This window comes from Fusarium redolens, assembly GCF_020744475.1.
Source record: "Fusarium redolens strain MPI-CAGE-AT-0023 chromosome Unknown BKA55scaffold_19, whole genome shotgun sequence".
NCBI lineage: Eukaryota > Fungi > Ascomycota > Sordariomycetes > Hypocreales > Nectriaceae > Fusarium > Fusarium redolens.
Genome location: NW_025763682.1, coordinates 804,163 through 822,462, shown reverse-complemented (window position 1 = coordinate 822,462; position 18,300 = coordinate 804,163). Strand labels below are relative to the sequence as shown.

Below are 18,300 nucleotides of genomic sequence, written 5' to 3'. Positions count from 1 at the left end.
TTCCGTTCTTTTTCTTTCAATCCGATGATTACTATCAACAGCACTATCATGCGAGTATCAGGACTCCCTCGCCTAAAGCTAGCTTCTAGGCAGACATGTAGTTTCCCGTCTTAGTGAACCTCAACATCAAATGCCTGCCACCCAATAATCCAAACAAGCACAAAGACTTTTTCAAACAGGCATACCTTTTCCAAGAGGGATGTGCCACTAAGACTACCCACCCACTGCCAGAAAATTATTCCAACATACCATTACTCCATCAGATCCAACCGATATCGCCTTGCCAAACTCCAGATCTTGTAACAACATATCAATATGCAGCAGCCTCCTCCTCAAGTCTCCGCTTCTCACACATCAATCCATCAAGCTTCTTGCAACGCCGCTTCCTGACTCCCTCCATCTCAGCATTCTTGTTCTGAAGGTTCTTGCGCTTGGAAGTTAGATAACGTTGACGTTCTATCGACCATGTGATCAAGAATGGCCTTCCCCTGCGCGTGGCACTCTCGATTGCACGACACTCAACGTCAATACTGACATCGCAATCGAGGATCACATCCCAGTTGTGATCCATCTTGTCCTGGAGCTTCTGCTCAAGGTCTTTCGCTTTGGCGATCTTATTCTCAATGGCGATTATCTCGAGATATGTAGTTGTTGCCTTCCGGGGAATTCTCTTTGAAAGGATAGCTTGCGTGGGGCTTGGTGTATGTTTCATCGTAGGCTTCTCGGATCTCTCCTCCGGAATGCCGTAGTTCACCGGATTTGGGAGAGTCTCGCCATTCTGTTCATGGCAAGAGAAATCTAATGGTTTAGGAGCTGTTGGTCTACACCGGCCATAGGGCTCAGCCATAGACAAAGACATCAACATATCGGTACGATCTTCTTCTTCGGACTCAATTTGTTCCTGAACTGGTCTCACAGGACTTTCCTTGCCAGTGCATGACTCAGGACCTGCCGTTCGCTTCGCATGAGGTGGAGCGACGACTGTCGAGATTGCCAGGACGATGCAGGACTCAAGAGAGGACTCTCGATAGTCCCGGACATCTGTATCCTCCTCAGCTGATTCCCTCTTCAGTGTCGCACGCTCCTCCCGCGCCATGGTGTTGAGAGGTCGTGGCTGTTGACTTGCGCGAAATAGGTGAGTGATGATGGGAAAGAAAAGAATGAGAGAAGATGCTGGATTCCTTTGACCAGTGTTTTGGGGGTCAACGTTGGCTGCCTGCAGTTGATTAATTCAAACGACGCGGTGCGATACAAATGGCACGATGCAAGTGACGCGAAACAGACGGGGCCGTGCAAATAGCGCGTCTGGCCTGTGTTATTCTGGGTTTGAACTGTAGGCTCATCTTGAGACGCAGTTCTTGAATGGAACCTGCGTCGAATCGACAAAAGGTTCTTGATGCTCAAGCTTGCTGGGATATTGAAGGCTGGACCGATGCTTTGGAGATGGCATCTCGAATTTTGATGTTGTCCTGGTGTTGATTCAAGATGCTGTAACAGTGGGGTGATACCAGATAAGCAGATAAGGATTGCACTAAAACACAAAACAAAACTGAGCACAATAATCACCTTAAATGCAGCCAGTCTTTGCGCAATAATGCCATTCTTGAGCTTATGTTTAAATCTTAATCATAAACCTCTAAGCTACTTACCTATTCATTGTTAAACTGCTCGCTTGCATGAGGTCATTATTAGCTACCTGCGCTAACTCAAGGTCTGAATCTGGCGTTGAGAATGGAGAAGTAATCTATGCCTAATTAGGCCAAGTCAACTGGCACAATCTGATCTAACAATCGATCTTCATGTTAAGAAATCTCTGGCTCAACCTTATGCCATTTAATAGTTAATAAAATTTTAATTAGTTAAATATAGCATGTCTCCATTTTATTCCATCTAACCGTTTGCGTGCTGAATAGTATTATTAATCCCTGCCAGAAGAATGCGCACTATAAGACGAGGCAGTAAGAAACACCAAATGTGCAGAAGCTTACCCTAAGCCATCATTAGAATTAACCCGTGACTCAGGCCAGTATTGCATACTATAAGGCATTCACTATAATTATTTTGAGTTTAGAAAGTGCGTTACGTGCTTGTGGCTGCCCTTCAATGCATTTTGGGACCGACTGGAGAGGCACAACCCTTTTCCCGTTTCGCTGGTCCGGGAGGCTGAGACAAACTTGTTGGAGGACTTGGGTAGTATTCGGGCCATAATCGCCCAACAGGAACGGGGTCTGAACCGACAGGCCATTCAACCTCGGCCCAGTAAGGCTACCCTGCTAGTCAATCCTGGTGACCGGGATCTAAACTTCCCACTCCTCGATTCCCGCTATCGCATGGTAGAACAAGTCGAGCCAGTGAGACGGAGCTTCTCCTGGACATTCATCGCTATGTTTAGTGCAACTCCAGCTGCCAGAACATTTTGGATTCGCCATAGCAACGCAAACGACTGCCCAGCACAGGAGCGCTGTCATCACTGGCGACATCTGGATGGGGGCGATTGGTTTACGCCGGAAGAAAATGCCGTCGATCTAAAACTAGTATGTGTACGTACTGAAACTATTGCAACAGGCATGCCTAGTGCCAACATATTCAAAATGTATGATGACGAGGTACAAGAAGGGGAAGGGATAAAATACACCGACCGTCCTTGCTATATCTTTGATGCTTGAAGCCAGACTTTAGCATCGTTGAGCAACTGGGGTTTCAGGTTCTTAGGTGGAACTTGGTTGGTGCTCAATCGAATGAAATGATGGATCAATGCGGACGGTTAATTGGAGTTTGGGTGTGAAAGCTTGTTGAGTTGCCGTTATCAAGCCGATGTGGTATTTTCACGCAACAATAAGATCTGGTTTCGCCGCCATATAAACAATTCAGGTAGGCTAATTAAGATTCTGGTGGCAATAGTGGTAATAAAGACGAAAGAAACTTAAAAGAGTTCACAAAGAGTAATAGGACCGTCAGTGGCTGGCATTGGATCAAAGAGAACGGTGTTGGGTGGCAGTTTGTTAATGGCCTGCAGCGTACTCTGGCTGGAGAGGTCTTCATGAACCTGGTTAATCCTGGTCGATACGCCGGCATGTCCTGACCAATGATATGAAGAGAATACTGGGACAAGATAATAGGGTAATGTATCAACATACTAGAAAGTGACAATGTGCAACCTATTGGGATCCCACTCGGTGAATGAGGTACATCATGGCGCGCGACAATTCCAGACACGGTCTTTTCGTCTTTTGGAGAGACTTCGTAGTTGTTTTCAGAGGGCCTGGATAAGATAGGTCTTGGGTCAGGGACGCGAGCGGTGAGAGTGTGTTCAAGGGCTTGCCTCTGAGTGTAGTATGATTGATTCATTTGAGACCATATACGTATCGTACAAGACTTGTTAAGATGAGCTAGATTCTAGATAACAGCGGAGCCCCATGCCTTTTCAGCTATTCTAGCCCCAATGAGCTGATGAATCTTCTCTCCAGGATGCCCGGGATTAGCCCAAAGCTTGAATTGATCAGTACAAGATGACAGCTCTTCATGGGGATGACCTACACAGTCCTTGCCGTTGGGATCGACACAAGTTGAGTTCCGTGCGCCCAGAGATTCAGGGTGTAGGAAAGCCTGATAGAACAAGTCCCATATCTCTACATACGTCACCTTGGCGTCTGGATGGGCTTGCCGAAATAGAGCAGTGTTTTGCCTGAGAAGGCTATTCCATAGGTTTATAGCATAAGAGACCTTTTCATGCTTGTAATTATTATCATGAAGTTTCTTTGCCTGATGTGAGGGAAACAATTCCATGGCTACCTGATTGTCAGAGTAAACTTAGGTTCAACGGGACAAGAGACTTACGTGGGATTTCAATAAAGATAAAACTACGAATCCCAGTATCATAAAGGATCTCAGACAGCTCAAACATACGCTGGTTTGCAGCCTCTAGCAAATCGTCGCGACCTTTCTTGTTGAACGCAATAGACAAGTCGTTAAGCCCAAACCAAATCGTTGCCACTATATTTTTAGCAGTCCACGCCGCGTAATGAGGACGATGGCCGATGCTGTCTTTGAAATGAATGATCTGGTGTGCAAATGTGAATGTTGATTTCCTTCTCGGTGGTATTATCTCCGCATCCACCACGGACCCTGATCGCGCAAAAATATACGCAAGAGTGAGTGTGGTGTTGAACTCAGTCGCCATATACATGGCCCAGTTTTGACCGCCAGATGATGTTTTCCCTGGCCATTGCGGGTTGCCGATTGGATTTTCTGCTCTTGGGCAGTCTAGAAGTTTGTCATTTGGTCGATCTGTCCTCTCCATGTCGTCCATTTGGGGGCCAGTCCTGGTATACGTGTAGTTCATTCTGAAACCGCTCCGAGAATAAGAATCACCGCTTCTATCTGTCAGCAAACTGTTGATCTTGCGAACCCAAGATAATGCGCACAATGCGATGATAAAACGTTCACTTGGCTCTTGGAAGTGATGCGGGGTTATCATCGGTATGATGGTGGGTAAACTTGGCATCCCGGGTATAAATGGAAGCGCAAGAATAATAAATGTGACGACGATAAAAGCAGCCGTTGTCAACGGCCTCAGCGACATCTTCTCTTCTGACATAGTTAATAGGGTACGAGGGAGGACATTGGTAGTGGAACATAATAAAGCAACAGACAGGCTTACGTCCCTTGTTTATGCCCGTTCTCCCCCTTTATTTGGCATTAGTCAGGGTCAATCGCGTCTAGCCTCCTTTAAGCAAGACTTCTGTCGTAAAGCTGGTGTAATTGTCTTAGAGTTGGGAATGTCACAAATACCTTAGACCCACATAATCTGGTTGAGCCCCAAGACTCTTTATGCATAAAAAGGAGTGATTCACTTTAATAGTGGGTCAATATCAGCCCTTGATCCTTGGCAGCATTACCCCGAATTCCGGGAATTAGATATCAGAACAACCTCCGGCTTTCGGAACATCTTCCGCATTCCTTATCTCCTTGCACCTAGAGGAATGAGACATACCCACTCTTCCAAGTAAGTGAGTTAAGATGGCAGGATTCATCTCGTAGAACCAACAACACTCAAAATTGAAGGTCAGTCTAACTCGCTCTCCTTTGATCTTCCTGCCATTCATACCAGACTAGCTCCTTTCCAAGATAAAGGTAAAGGGTCAAGACTTTGAGAGAAATCCACAAAGAACCGGTAATAACAGAGAACAGATAACACGTCTGTGGCATCATGTTTATATTGGCATTATGTCGCCAATTTAATACGTGGCAGCGTCTCGCGTGGTATCTTATGGCGAAAAGATCAGCCCCTCAAAATCTCCTCAATATCAAGCAGCCTTCACGGAGAGCGGTGTGCTGCTAAGCCAGTAGATGCTTTCTTAACCATTGACTCCATCGTCAAAGCAAGCAATCACCTCGCGGCCAGTATGGATTCACAAGTAGCCAGCCTCATTGGATTCAACAACAGTCGCAGGTCCTTGGGTAAGCGAGTAGTTTCTGGCATGAGTAAGCACTGAAATTGGTGTATTGGCCACTCAAGACTCCAGCTTTCTTTCGTGGCGTTAGTAAATGTTATTGTCAGGGGGCTGTGAACAATAATAACACTGAACGGTCCATTAACCATAATAACAAGTCCATCAACAGACCTACTAAAGGAAATGCATCTAGCAGTTGTTTGAACGAAAAGTTTTATCTTGTTTAATTGTGAATATTATGGCATGTTCACCGTTCAGAGACTAAGAATAGGCAGTGTGACAAACCCAGTCATTCTTTATAATAACAGTTGATAGTGTTCTGGCTTGGCGACGTTATGGCATCTATGTTCGAATAGCTTTGAACAGAACCATAACCTCCAACCAGAGTAGAGTATGTAAACGGCCAGATCGACAAAAATCTGCATAAGCAATAACAGCCACGACTGCAGAATCACCCAAACCACCTCAGCACATACTTCCACTCACAGAGTATCCGCCATCCCCTACTTCATAATGTCTGGCTTGTTTGACTCTCTCGTCCTTCTCTTCCCTATCATGTTCTGCTTTACTTACATCAAGGACCTTGCCGCTGAGACTGCGACTGCTGCTTATAATGATGTACTGCAGTTCTTTGCGCGTTGTCGGCGTGCTATGTACTGGAGCCTCTATTTGATGTTGTTCCTGTTCACTCTCGCCTGTGTCAAGGTCTTTACTGACAGCATGAATGCTATGTTTGATGGTGAGAAGCCCTCTCGTGGCGCCTACTACAATTATTTGGTTGTCTATGCTTTAACTGACCTAGAACTCGTCCACTATTTATAACCTTTCTTATGTTTGAACAGGCCTACGGCTCCTTCTCTGCTCACCACTTTTTGTTTGTTATAACTGACCTCAAGCTCATTCACTCCTTTCATCTTTCTTTTGTTTTAACTGAATGGAGAAACTACCTATATCTTAACCAATGGTAAATTGGCGCAGGGCTTGTGACTTGCTGTCGATTGCATACTGCGATGTATAGGGAACACCCCGTCTTGATATCTGGTTCAACGTAGCTTAAATTAATAAAATACATATAAAGGAATCTATTACAAACTCATAGCCGCTGTAGCACAAATTAGCCTTTTACTGCATCATAAAACGACTAAGATCTGCATTAATAGCCCAATGAAACAATTATACGTCTATCCGGCCAGATACAGCTCAATGAAGGCGATGACACTAAACCTACACTAAGCCTAACTAAATCTATACTAAATTTACCTAAGGCTTTGTGGGTTTGGTCACTGAAATTTGACCCAGCGGTTGAAGTGTCAGACACTGAGACGCACTTGAGGGTGTCTCAAGCAACCGAAATTAGAGCACGGTGAATTGTTACAACATAACGGGGGATTGCTGAAACTGAACTGAAAACCTGGCTGGGAGGCACAATCCTCGAATTTGCTGAAGAAAGTCTTGATCAGATTGTCTCGCGGCGCGGCGACCCAATTACCATATGGCAAAAAAGTCAGGGTCGCTGGTATGAAGCTTCGTTTAATGGACCACTAGAGGAAGAGTATAGATTCCTTGGTTGGCACACAACCAAGTTGTAACAAAGCCCAGATCCTACTCCAATCACCGTCTGGTCAGCTCCTACAACTAGCTCTCTTACAACACTTTATGCTAAAGAGATTTTCGGGTCATTCTCAAGAGCATTCTTGGGATTGTAGACCACTTTAGCAACATCGATATTGAAACGGAAACACGACATCTTCTACTGGCAAGTAAACTGGCATCTGAGGTGGTTACCACATTTGTGGAGAACAGGTTGAAACCAAGAGAAGATGCTCTATTGTGCATCTCGCCTTTGCTCATACCCCCACTCAAGATCTCCGGAACTGAAAATGGCTTAGCGAATGCTAGAAAGAGTGCCAATCAGCTCCGAAAGCAGGGCGAGTGGATGCAGGCAGAAAGGGTGCTAAGATGGGCGTGGAGAGTTTGTACCCATGATCAATTTTTAATGCAGGGGCAAATAAATCTTCTCTGGCAGTTGAGAACACCAAACACATGGCGATTGCCTTAGGAGAGTTATACAGGTGGGCGTTAATAGACGACGCCAAAACAGAGGGATTGGGAATGCGCGGTATTCAATGGCTGCCAGAGCAAAAGTCTGATCTCAGTTCACAACTTTTGAGTTCCGTTGAAGAAGCCATTAATCGCTATATTCATATCGCGAAAGCCATCAAAGACGCATCCGCAAGCCAAGGCAAGGGTAATAGGTCTGCGTTTGAAATTGGTGGTCCTTTAGTGGCACGTGCTGAGTAGGCGTAAGATGCGACTTGATAAAAGGCCCGGGCTTTTCAGACTCAGAAGTCGTAGGCGAGGTAGTTTCGCTCTACTACTGTATAGAATCAGCCTGTTTGAGCTCGATGATGGGCGGCGTGGATGCTTTCCATGGTGGACAAGAGTCAGGAACACTTTTTGTGTTGGTCAAGTTATGTTCCATTCCTGATAACATCTAGCTACTCTTTCTTTATGGTGATAATTCTCAGCGGCAAGGTGGCACCAACATCCTTCATATTCTGGGCTTGGTGACCTTAGTGAAGATTTTAATGCACCTTTTGCTTCCGCATAGTGTCCATCGTTAAGTCTGATATCTTGATTTTGGGATCTAATCCACCCCCTCTATCGATCTCTTGTCTCATAACTCTTTCCTCTCCCGTGTTACAGAATGAGAGAGCATGAAAGAAGGGGTTAATGGGAGCATTGAATTAGATTGTGTAGTTTTCAGAATTAATTGAAACTTACTCTATACTCAAAAGTTCTATCAATCACCTCATGTCCCATAGAACATGCGCTTGAAGTCTTCGACATGACGTATTTTTGGAACACAACGACTGCAGCATAGAACACTACTCCACGCATCCCCATTTATTTCTCGCTATCCTCTTCACCTTTAATTCTATCTACCTTGTTCTCAGTCAAGCCTTGCATCTCCTCATTGGCTAACAAGAAATCCAATTCCAACCCATCATCCATCGAGTTTTCTGCCTACTAAGAACTCACATCTAGCTTTAAATGTAACAAGTAAGTTGATTAATAGTCATCTTGTGTTACCGGTCAAGTTGAGGAGCTAGTGATGGCTTGGTTTCTTAGAATAAATACACATTCACGCATCACCAACTTTTGCCATATTATTATTGCGCATTCTCTTAGGCGCAGCTTTCAATCAGTCTAACTGGGGGGTGGCAGAAAACTTTAGACTAAATAGAGTCCTGAATGATAAAAAGGCTTGGATAGATATTAGGGTATCTTAGGTTAGTTTATGATAAACTTAGCTGCTCTTTAACCAGTTTATTCTCTCACCCTAATAGACATCTAACTATAACCGCGGCAAGCAAACTTCTCACTCTACAGGATTCTATGCTTCATGTCCAATCTGTCTTCAGCCATATACAAGCAACATCATGGTACTCCAGAACCGCCATACAAGAGAGTGTGTCCAAAGTCAACATCACCCGTCAAAACTTGCTATCCAAACCAGCGATAGGATCATTCCTCTCGTCGCTGCGTCATGGGTCGCTTGGACTGGCGCTTTGCGATGGGAAGTCCCGCACCGGTATCTTCAGAGGCAGGTTGCTTTGAAGACGACCGGGTTGACACATTGGGACGCGTCAGGTGTCCCACTGGGCAAGAGAAAGAGCGGTCGCCCTTGGTGTCTTGTTGCAATTCTTCTTCCTCATCCTCAGAGGTGAGTTGCTCAGGTGAGCTGGAAATTCGTCGCTTGGGCTCGGTTGGCATCTCGTCCTCACTTTCCTCTGCCTCTCGGCATTGTTGCATCTCCTCCATCTCGTATAAAAAACCACAAAGCTCGTCATATCGAAATGATATGGATAGGTCTTGGACGTCGACGAGAAGGTCCTTCTTGGCGGTCAGGTCGTGGAGGTTGATGGTGAGTTCGTGGCCCTGGTTCACTGGCCGCTGGTTGGCGTCACAAAAAGGCTGAAGGAGATCAATTAGTTTGGATATTGATTGATATGCCAAGCGAACTTACCATTGCTTTGACGACTTGCTCAGCTTCCAATATGCGTCCACATCCATCCTGCTTTGGAGTAAATCGGGGCTTCTAGACCGAGATTGTTGACTCCTTGTTTGTGTGGATGTCAAACCCAACAACGACACGGATCTTTCCTTTGGTTCCGAGGATATAAGCCTCGGCAAGCTTGTCAAGTTTCTTGGCTTTTTGAGTATAAGCGACTTCGACGACTACGCCAGGGTGCTTTGACTTGACATGAGAGTACTGAAGGTCTGGTCCTTTCTGCTCTCTCTTGTCGTCGTCAACAACAGGAACTGAGGGTTGTTTCTCATTGTCTAGGTAGATGCGGGAAGACAAGAGGGATCTGATGCTTTTGACAAAGTTGGCAGTGTCAGTGTCACCATTCTTACGCGGAAAAAGCTCTGACCCAAGCGTTGTCGACCAAACCGGCGAAATTATCGTGTATCGGGCTGTTCATTCGGATCGTTATATTGCCTTTGAAAGGATTGTAGTCGAACCGCCGGAACGACTCTTCGATCTCCTCGCGTGCACTCTTGTACTCTTCGTAGTCAAGAGGCACAGTCTTGTAGAAATCAACGTTGAGATCGGCAGCCGCAATTTCACGCTTGACTTCGACCAGGCTTTGGGGGAGGCCACCAGCGACGGCAGCACGAGCGCGCTCGGTGGAGTCGGGAAGGGTAATGTTTCGAGAGGCCGTAGGGAGCTTGACAAGGGACAGCGGGGGAGGGGAGAGGAGCCAGGGGATACTTCGTGGTTATCATTCATGACTGCAGAGAGAGAAGAGAGGAGAAAAGAGCGAAATGAAAAAGAAAAGAGAAATTTGTTTGTTGTTGTTGTTGTTTTTGCGGGCGATGGCTACCTGACGTCAGCGCGTCATGGTGAGGTTAGATATCTGGTGGGGCAATGGACCTTTATCTTATCACACTCCCGGCCAATGACAGTCACTTGCTCACGTGCTTTCGCGGATGGAACGTGTCTTAAGAATGCCACAGCCAGAGAACCTCGTGTTCAGGGCGAGGAAAACTCCAATATACAACAAAATACATGTACTAAGCTCGCGCAAACCAAACTACAACATCTTTCAAGTTCTCGATTGAGAGTGCAGGCTCAGGCGCAGGTGACAATGGTCACACCAAGAGCAGCATGTTTCTGCCACTGGCAAGGATGGAAAATATTGACAGTTTCCACTGCAGCTCTGATAATCAAGCTGGTCGACCAGTAATGAGATACTTTAATCCTGCTTCTACGTTACTCCTTTCACCAAGAAGATATCTTCTTACAGCTCGGAGAACCATCCCAAACCGATTTTCTTTTAGAAATAGTTTCTCTAGTGCTGTCATCGTGGCTAATTCTGTAAGGTGGGGGGCGAGTTGTCAGATTTCGAGAAGAAATCCAAGCCCTCGAGAACCGACTTGAGTGTGGACGCTTCAATTATAACGGCGCGTAAGCTGGTAGGTAAGTCGGAGCTAAGGGCTTCAACGTAAAACTTGCACAGTTCGATGACCTGTTGTGAAATCTAGATAACTAACTGCAATCACGCTCGCAACTCCACCCAGCGCTTCAGCCATGCATGATTCAGGCCTATTGGTATGAGCGAGACGGTTGGTCGATGCGCGCTCAATGAGGCTCATCCTGGATACTAATACAGTTTAACCTTCCTGTCCTAAAAGTATCTGTTCTGCGCTGCCGCAAACTGAACCGTGTATACCTTTGGCAACAACAAGGTTCATCGACATCATATCACTACTCTACATTCGATGGATTTACACTAGAGGTAAGGCGCGCAGTCTGCGTTAACTCTTGGCCAGAATCAGCCAATTTATTTAGACTCTCATGCTTCTGATCTGGCGCTTGATTTCTTTGAGCTGGTGATCCCATGAGCCATGGAATAAGAACTAGGGCTACAACATCTTCTAAGCTAATGCATTATCATTATCATTCTGTAAATAGCCTTTAGCAAAATTATCAGGACTAAAGAAAAAGCAATAATCGATGATTCGATGGACACGCAAGCTGGCGCAGCTCAAGCCTCAAAGGATGAAATGAAAGTCTAGACCATTGCTGGGGCAGCCAATCAAATCACAGACGTGACGTGCATCGTCAGATCACCTTTTGCCAAAGTGACCCATGCATTCGGCAAAAGAAGATACTCTAGGCTGCCAACAAAGGCAATACGGATAACTTCAGCCATTCCAAATCATGGGTGACCACTTTGCTGCATGCAATGGTGTTCAAGTACTGGATTTAATTCGTGGCAGTTATGAATAATATCTATTTTTCTACCGTCAAGAGAATCCTCAATTAGACTTGGCTTTAGAGTTAACTGAAAGTATAACCCTCGTATAGCCTTGATTTAGAATGCGCTGTGCAGACTCTGAAACGCATGGCTTACACAGCAACCAATAGATTAAAGTCGTATTGCCCTCGGCCGCGTAAGTCACGAATCTCAAAACAGGATAATTCCCGCCTCTAGCTCACATCGCGCCAAGAAAAAGAGATCTCTTGGCAGGCACCTTGGACGCACGGACAGAGACTTCCGCAGTTGATCGGCGAATGCTTAATTTAGTAGCTGTTGAGACTGGTCATCGGAATTGTGAGCGCTGTGATTGGACGCCATGTCACGGACCTGCTGGGAGGGTTACGCAGGCTTGGCTTTGTGGCTTGGAATGCCTTTCACAGTGAGAAGATCTTTATCCTCGGCTTAATGGAGGTGGCTCGGGCTATAAGGAGGAAATTAACCTAGGTCAATGGTATGCCATGCTGCCAAGTAATTTAGACGCGTTTTGACTTGTTATTTCTGTTGCAATTTGCCTGTTTTTATTTGCGGTCAAAATGAATCGTACTATGGGCACTGTCTTTACTCTTGTCTTGGCACTACGTGAGTAGTAAACCCTTCAGCAACGAGCAGAGACTTACAATTATCGTCTTTAGTCGCCGCCATAGTACATGCTTCCCCAGCGTCCTACTGCGACGCACCGTCGAGCAAAATCTGCTACAGCTGGGCTGTTCCATCCTCAGCCTCTTCCCTTTTTGTTCGCCTCGAAGCCCCTACCACCTACCAATGGGTCGCGCTCGGCACCGGATCCCGCATGAGCGGCTCGACGATGCTCGTTATATACCAGGACGGCTCGGGGAATGTCACCTTGAGTACACGAAAGGGACATGGCCATGAAATGCCGATATATGAGGACATGAGCAGTATCAAGCTTGTTGAGGGAAGCGGCGTGTCAAATGGTACATTAGTTGCTAACATCTATTGGAAAGATGCAAGCATTGAAGGGTCTAGTCACTGGATTAGTGCCTGGAAGAAAGGCAGTCCTCTGGATACAAGCGACGCAAGTACCAACTTTGATGAGCATGATGGAACGGATAGTTTTTCTGTTGATCTTTCCAATGCTATCGTCAGTGGCACATCCAACCCTTTCCTCAACTCATCCACTACTCTTCCGAGCGATAGCAACGCTGTCGCTGGTGGCGGTGGAGGCGAAGATCATACTGGTTCAGCGCATGGTGTTATCATGGCAGTCGTTTTCCTCGTCGGGTTCCCAATCGGCTCTGTTCTCATGCCCCTGCTTGGGAAATGGCTCGTTCACGCCTCGTGGCAGATAATCGCCTTTGTAGGAATGTGGGTTGGCTTTGGGGTTGGGAAAGTCGCTGCAGATCGTGGCGGAGATGTAAGTGGTCTAGATCATGTTGTCAGCAGTTGCTAACATTCTGTAGTGGTTTCATGAACCTCACGTTGTTCTTGGGACGATAGTATGCATCTTGATGATCGTACAGCCGGTCTTGGGATGGATACACCACAGGAATTACGTCAAGTACCAGCGAAGAACAACGATCAGTTATGGGCATATCTGGTATGGTAGAGGTATCATGATTGTCGGTATCGTCAATGGCGGTATCGGGTTACAGTTATCTGGTGCATCTACGGGCTTGACTGTTGCGTATAGTGTGGTCGGCATTCTTGTTTCTGCCATTTACGCTGCAGGTGCTGTTCATAAGATGGTCCAGATGAAGAGGAAAGAACATCATCTGGTGTCGGACCCGTCGAATAGCGCTCTTGAGTTGGTGCGGCCGTAGTCTGAAGTTGATAAGTCAAGGACTGGGAAATTATGTTATCTGTCGAGTAACCTAGCTCTTTTTCTTCAATCCAGACCATTTGCGTTGCATGCTACTGGTTTCTTTGCTTTGGAGGTCCCGTATGCGGATTTCTTGCATAGATCGTGATATGAACGTGACATTCAAAACAAGCCTTACAGGTTTATAAGTCCTATTTTTATTATTACTGTTATAATAGAGCATAAAAAGCAAAGGTGATGCTAATTTAAATCTCTTGACTTTATTTATAGTGCATTAGTCTTTAACGCTTTTACTTATAAATATTATATATTTTGAAATATTACAATTAAAATACTTCTTTGCTGATTACTAAAGAATACTATTAAGTATAGTTATATTTAAAAAAAAATATATATATAAAAGAAATAAGAATTTTTTGCGCTAACAGGTTACTGATTACGCAAATAGACTTCCATGGCATTAGTTCCAATTTGGCATAAGATCCATGTCGAGCAATTGGCGACCAACCCTACCCGGTACTCAATTCTCTCTGGGCTAATCACCATAAGCCATTGCAACTAATTTCATTATACTAAGCGCAGACCTCGCGCGTTTTAAACACTCTATGTCACCTACCGTTCTCGTTATACAGGATCCACCAGTTATCACGCCACTGACCAAAAGACGAGTAAATCAACTCAAGAGGGATCGTAAATAGAGTTATTATTAGTTACCTGCACCAAGAGTCTCTGCCTCTTACATAATTAATTGTAACCCAATTCCTTATCATCCCCTTACACCATTACCGTTTAACCCAATCGGGCATGGGAAATCGGGCATTATTTAATCCAAGCCAGTTACATTGCACAATGCAGATGCATTTGCAAGCTAACCGGCGCAAGCAGCCAATCAGACCCTCTCAAGAGGGATCGATCTAATTCGCTTGGACACTGGCCGCTTAACATGGCTGATGTTATCTGCTGTTTTGGTCTCGTCAACAATGACGTAGAAAATGACAGAACTCCCTGCCTTAATGCTTCCGGCATGCTCGCTTTGTAGGCCTGTTCCCCTTATCATGGAGTTCCAACAAGTCTCATTTCTCTATTCCTTGAAGCCAGTATCTACAGACCTTCACGAGAGAACTCTGTCCCTATATTCATCCAACCTAGCTATGCTACTACCCAAGCATCGTCATGCCGACTCATGCCCGCAAAGAAGCCCAGAAGAACAGAACCCAAGTTTAGCGCTAGGGTACAGGGCCTGAAGGTTTAGAGACTTTTGATGCCTAGAGCATCAAGATACAATAAGTCAAAGCCCGCCACAACCTTGCCCAGGCTATAACTGGCCAACTGGTATACATCTATCAAGTTCACAATCTCGTTTGTTCTGCCCCGATCACATTTTCCCAACTTACCAAGGAGATCGAAAGGGACGCTTGGGACGCCTTGTTGATTCCCAAGTTTAGTTTTGTCCCTCAACTACGTACTTTTTGTCGTTGGGCATGATGACCACGGTTAGTCTCATCTCTTCAACCATTGAAGAAACAATATTAAACATGTCATCAATAGTGTCTAATAATCTCCACGAATGCAATAAATACGGATCCCCACCTACTAAAGCGACAGTAATATGTTGTCTCGTCCACGCAAGGGGCAATAGACGTTTTATCCATCCGTGTCCTCGCTAACCTAGTCTTATCGAGACCAATTGGCGGCTGGTTTATTTCATGCTCTCAGACCCGAGATTCAACGTGCTGAGCATAATCATAACTTGAAGATCTTGAGGCGGTGAGCCTGCAAGCTAGTAAAAGCTGGTCGCGGTTTTGGCCAGATCATTAATGTTGGACGGGCCAAAGACCAGTTTTTAGGCACTGATACTTTTTCCTATTGGGTGATTGCGTCGACGATGGATCTACCGGTATTTGAGCAGTTGCAGTTTTGCAGTGGAGAAGAGCTGGGGTCATTGCAGGGATTGTTGACCAATGCTAATGCGAAACGTCTACTTTCACCATTGTTAGACTAACGTTAGTAGGAAAAGCACGAAGCTTATTACATTTAAGGCGCCGGTAGTCCCGCTCGATAGAGCCTTATGTAGGACTTCTTACCCCACCCCATCGGCCTCGTGCCTGACTTGAACTTTGTTGGGAAGCCAACTGACGTTTCCAATGAGTAATAACGTCATTGACTTGGTCAACCACTTATTGAACCTCAAGACTCCAGGGTCTGAGTGTTTCAGGCTATGCACTTTGCTCTTGCTCAGCCACCACAAATTGGTGTCAGCTGAACCTCAGCCCCCGCGCAAGGACCTTCTTTAGCCAATGGAGTTGAAGTTGAGTCTTGTGACGAGGGCTAGTCTTCTCAACAAACCTTAGCAAGCCAATAGATCAACCAGCACCACCTCATCACTCTTTGGGATTTTGCCATCACATTTACAAACAACAGCTGCACGCCTCGTCCGGTAGCTGACTTTGCGAAATGGAAAAATGATTCATGCGCGCGTTAGACCAACTAGGCTGAATGACCAAGGCGGACAAGCTATCCGTGAGCGAACACAAAACAAGAATGTGCCTTTGGCTTAGAAGCTGATCTCACCAGCTGCTCAAGACTTATTTAGTGTTGTCTAGACGCACAGTGATTAACCGTTCTACTTAACATCACAAGTCATCCCAAATTACTAGCCTTTATCCTCCTTGTTGCAGTTACTTCTTCCCTATCACTCCCAGCCATATTTCACGAACCATATATATATTAATCACGCAATCATGCCATTCTTTTAAGATAAACTCAAGACTAAAGACTTCGAACCTGACAAGACCGAATTCGATTACGGCTAGGTCTATGAGGAGCCGATACAGGTTGGTACCATAATGGAGAATATACGACAGCAGAGATACATGAACGCTTTAGCCATTAAATAGCCATTATAGCTGGTCTGATTATCTTTGACATGGCCTTCTGCTTAGGCATAGGTGTGTTGTTGGATTGGAGCTCTTTTATAACCGTGGCTAGCATGATCCCCGGTGGCATCGCCGCAAACATAATGCTTTCCGAATCCTAGAGCAGCACAATGAAGAGCCTCCTCATGCTGCCTTGCTACTTCTTTCTCATGCTCTGCATCGGAAATTGCAGCGTAAGGAGGCTCTTCATACTGCTGCTCTAGGATACGGTGGATGCCTTACCTCAATGTGGAAGCTCAGGTCGGACATTGAATTTCGTGCTTTATATGAAAGAAACTGGTAGCCCTCTGCTAGAACTATAACTGTGGACCCGGAGATCCTGCGCGCGTGGCTGAACGACTGCTCTCAGCATCATGACTGCAAAATGCCTAACCGAGAGAATTTCATACCAACACGACTGATTTACGTGGGACCATCAGGGCTCGCCGCGCGATTAGTGACGAGCTGCCATGCTGACTACCTGGCGTTGTCACATTCATGGGGTGCAATTAGATCCTGTGAATTCAAGACAACTCAGAGTAACTTTCAGCGAAGACTATCCCGCTTTAGCATCACCGAGACTGCCACAAACATTTCAAGATGCCATTCAGGTAGTTTGATGGCTTGGAAAACAGTATCTCTGGATTAACTCCATCTGCATCATCTAAGATAGCCCTGAGGATTGGGAGACCGAAGCAAGGCTGATGGAAAAAGTCTATGCTTCAGCCTACTGCACAATTGCGGCAGACTCCGCCCTGAACTCACACCAAGGGTTTCTCAACTAGAGAACCGACCCCGTCTTGGACACGCAGGGTAATGAACTAGACAGTGTAACCGAGTTTGAGACTTCTGTCAACCAAAGCCATCTCAATAGCAGGGCATAGGTCTCCTAAGAGCGAGTTCCTTCGTCTCGAATAATCCATTTCACAAATCGAAAGATCTACTGGGAGTGCGGCCGCTTTGTGAGGTGCAATGACATGACGAGCTTGGAATGCACACCAGGAAGAGACTATTTTGTCCAAGATCCAGCTTTTCCTCAGATATGTCAGATTCGATGTGACGGATCTATTTATGACGGGTATCGCAAAGTAGGATCTAGTGAACTTGATAGTACTGAGCGCAGATCCTATGACGGAGTAGTAGTAGTTGCGCGAAGCGGGAGCTCGGAATTGAAGCCTGATGAGTCTGTCTGGCTCTTACTTATGCAGAAGTCTGAACGTGGCCGAGGATACCATCGAATTGGGATTGCTAAGGTAAAGGCTGACTATATTAGTCGTTCAGGAAGCCGCGTTGTTATAACGTGATGGAATGTGGTACGGGGCATGGGTTATTGAGATATTTAGGAAGCTCATCCAGATTGACCACCCATATTTGTCATGCTGAAGAAATTTGTGGGTAGATTAGGCTTTACTGGTTTAGAGAGGCGTTAATTAGCGACGAGACCTTTTTATTACACTTAGAATTGGCGAGTTCCCATAACTCAGTATTTAAGACCTATCATAGTCGATGAAGTGTGAAGAGCATCCTACGTATTGATGTTGTGTCGAAAGAAGGAACTGGATAAAAGTGGAGCGTAAGTTACCCTTATGACGGCGGACATTCCTTGTGTTTATTAGACTAGCTCTTAATGGTGAAAGTTGCGATGTAAGACAGTGACCAAAGGTAGATTGGTTTGACAGAGTGGATTGCATGATGTTTGTGCTAGGTGCCGCTCCTATGTGACTGAACCTGAGAGGTCTTTAGCCTTGTCCCTGTAATAGCCAGGAGTAGGTGATCAGGGCAGGTCTTAGGTAAACCGGCATCTATTGAGGACTAATCTT

The 18,300-nt window shown here is 45.6% G+C and overlaps 8 protein-coding genes across 8 annotated transcripts; 5 read left to right on the top strand and 3 right to left on the bottom strand.

The window, feature by feature from the left end:
* Positions 1 to 27: 27 nt before the first annotated feature.
* Positions 28 to 1,467, bottom strand: BKA55DRAFT_581031 (uncharacterized protein). Its single transcript, XM_046194014.1, has one exon. The coding sequence runs from the start codon at positions 1,094 to 1,096 to the stop codon at positions 311 to 313; it is 786 nt and encodes a 261-aa protein (XP_046044029.1). The 5' UTR covers positions 1,097 to 1,467; the 3' UTR covers positions 28 to 310.
* A 469-nt stretch (positions 1,468 to 1,936) lies between these two features.
* BKA55DRAFT_544702 (uncharacterized protein) lies at positions 1,937 to 2,628 on the top strand (the record flags this gene model as incomplete). Its single annotated transcript, XM_046190745.1, has 3 exons — positions 1,937 to 1,958; positions 2,044 to 2,534; positions 2,566 to 2,628. 3 exons carry the CDS (start codon positions 1,937 to 1,939, stop codon positions 2,626 to 2,628), a joined length of 576 nt encoding a protein of 191 aa, XP_046044028.1.
* A 546-nt stretch (positions 2,629 to 3,174) lies between these two features.
* Positions 3,175 to 4,752, bottom strand: BKA55DRAFT_581030 (uncharacterized protein). The gene is made up of 5 exons (XM_046194013.1): positions 4,425 to 4,752; positions 3,838 to 4,373; positions 3,538 to 3,788; positions 3,323 to 3,489; positions 3,175 to 3,262 (listed from the first exon to the last, which is right to left on the bottom strand). Exons 1-4 carry the CDS (start codon positions 4,595 to 4,597, stop codon positions 3,397 to 3,399), a joined length of 1,053 nt encoding a protein of 350 aa, XP_046044027.1. The 5' UTR covers positions 4,598 to 4,752; the 3' UTR covers positions 3,175 to 3,262; positions 3,323 to 3,396.
* A 1,214-nt stretch (positions 4,753 to 5,966) lies between these two features.
* BKA55DRAFT_544700 (uncharacterized protein) lies at positions 5,967 to 6,275 on the top strand (the record flags this gene model as incomplete). The annotated part of the gene is made up of 1 exon (XM_046190744.1): positions 5,967 to 6,275. The coding sequence occupies one exon, from the start codon at positions 5,967 to 5,969 to the stop codon at positions 6,273 to 6,275; it is 309 nt and encodes a 102-aa protein (XP_046044026.1).
* A 2,497-nt stretch (positions 6,276 to 8,772) lies between these two features.
* Positions 8,773 to 11,706, bottom strand: BKA55DRAFT_742796 (uncharacterized protein). The gene is made up of 5 exons (XM_046201521.1): positions 11,574 to 11,706; positions 9,876 to 10,232; positions 9,604 to 9,829; positions 9,484 to 9,531; positions 8,773 to 9,431 (listed from the first exon to the last, which is right to left on the bottom strand). Exons 1-5 carry the CDS (start codon positions 11,675 to 11,677, stop codon positions 8,982 to 8,984), a joined length of 1,185 nt encoding a protein of 394 aa, XP_046044025.1. The 5' UTR covers positions 11,678 to 11,706; the 3' UTR covers positions 8,773 to 8,981.
* Positions 11,707 to 12,149: 443 nt separating this feature from the next.
* Positions 12,150 to 13,655, top strand: BKA55DRAFT_581027 (uncharacterized protein). Its single transcript, XM_046194012.1, has 3 exons — positions 12,150 to 12,364; positions 12,418 to 13,160; positions 13,207 to 13,655. Exons 1-3 carry the CDS (start codon positions 12,319 to 12,321, stop codon positions 13,564 to 13,566), a joined length of 1,149 nt encoding a protein of 382 aa, XP_046044024.1. The 5' UTR covers positions 12,150 to 12,318; the 3' UTR covers positions 13,567 to 13,655.
* A 2,972-nt stretch (positions 13,656 to 16,627) lies between these two features.
* On the top strand, positions 16,628 to 17,169 carry BKA55DRAFT_581024 (uncharacterized protein). Its single transcript, XM_046194011.1, has one exon. The coding sequence runs from the start codon at positions 16,866 to 16,868 to the stop codon at positions 17,127 to 17,129; it is 264 nt and encodes an 87-aa protein (XP_046044023.1). The 5' UTR covers positions 16,628 to 16,865; the 3' UTR covers positions 17,130 to 17,169.
* Positions 17,170 to 17,293: 124 nt separating this feature from the next.
* BKA55DRAFT_147854 (uncharacterized protein) lies at positions 17,294 to 17,901 on the top strand. Its single transcript, XM_046184928.1, has one exon. It carries the CDS (start codon positions 17,458 to 17,460, stop codon positions 17,782 to 17,784), a length of 327 nt encoding a protein of 108 aa, XP_046044022.1. The 5' UTR covers positions 17,294 to 17,457; the 3' UTR covers positions 17,785 to 17,901.
* The last annotated feature ends 399 nt before the right edge of the window (positions 17,902 to 18,300 follow it).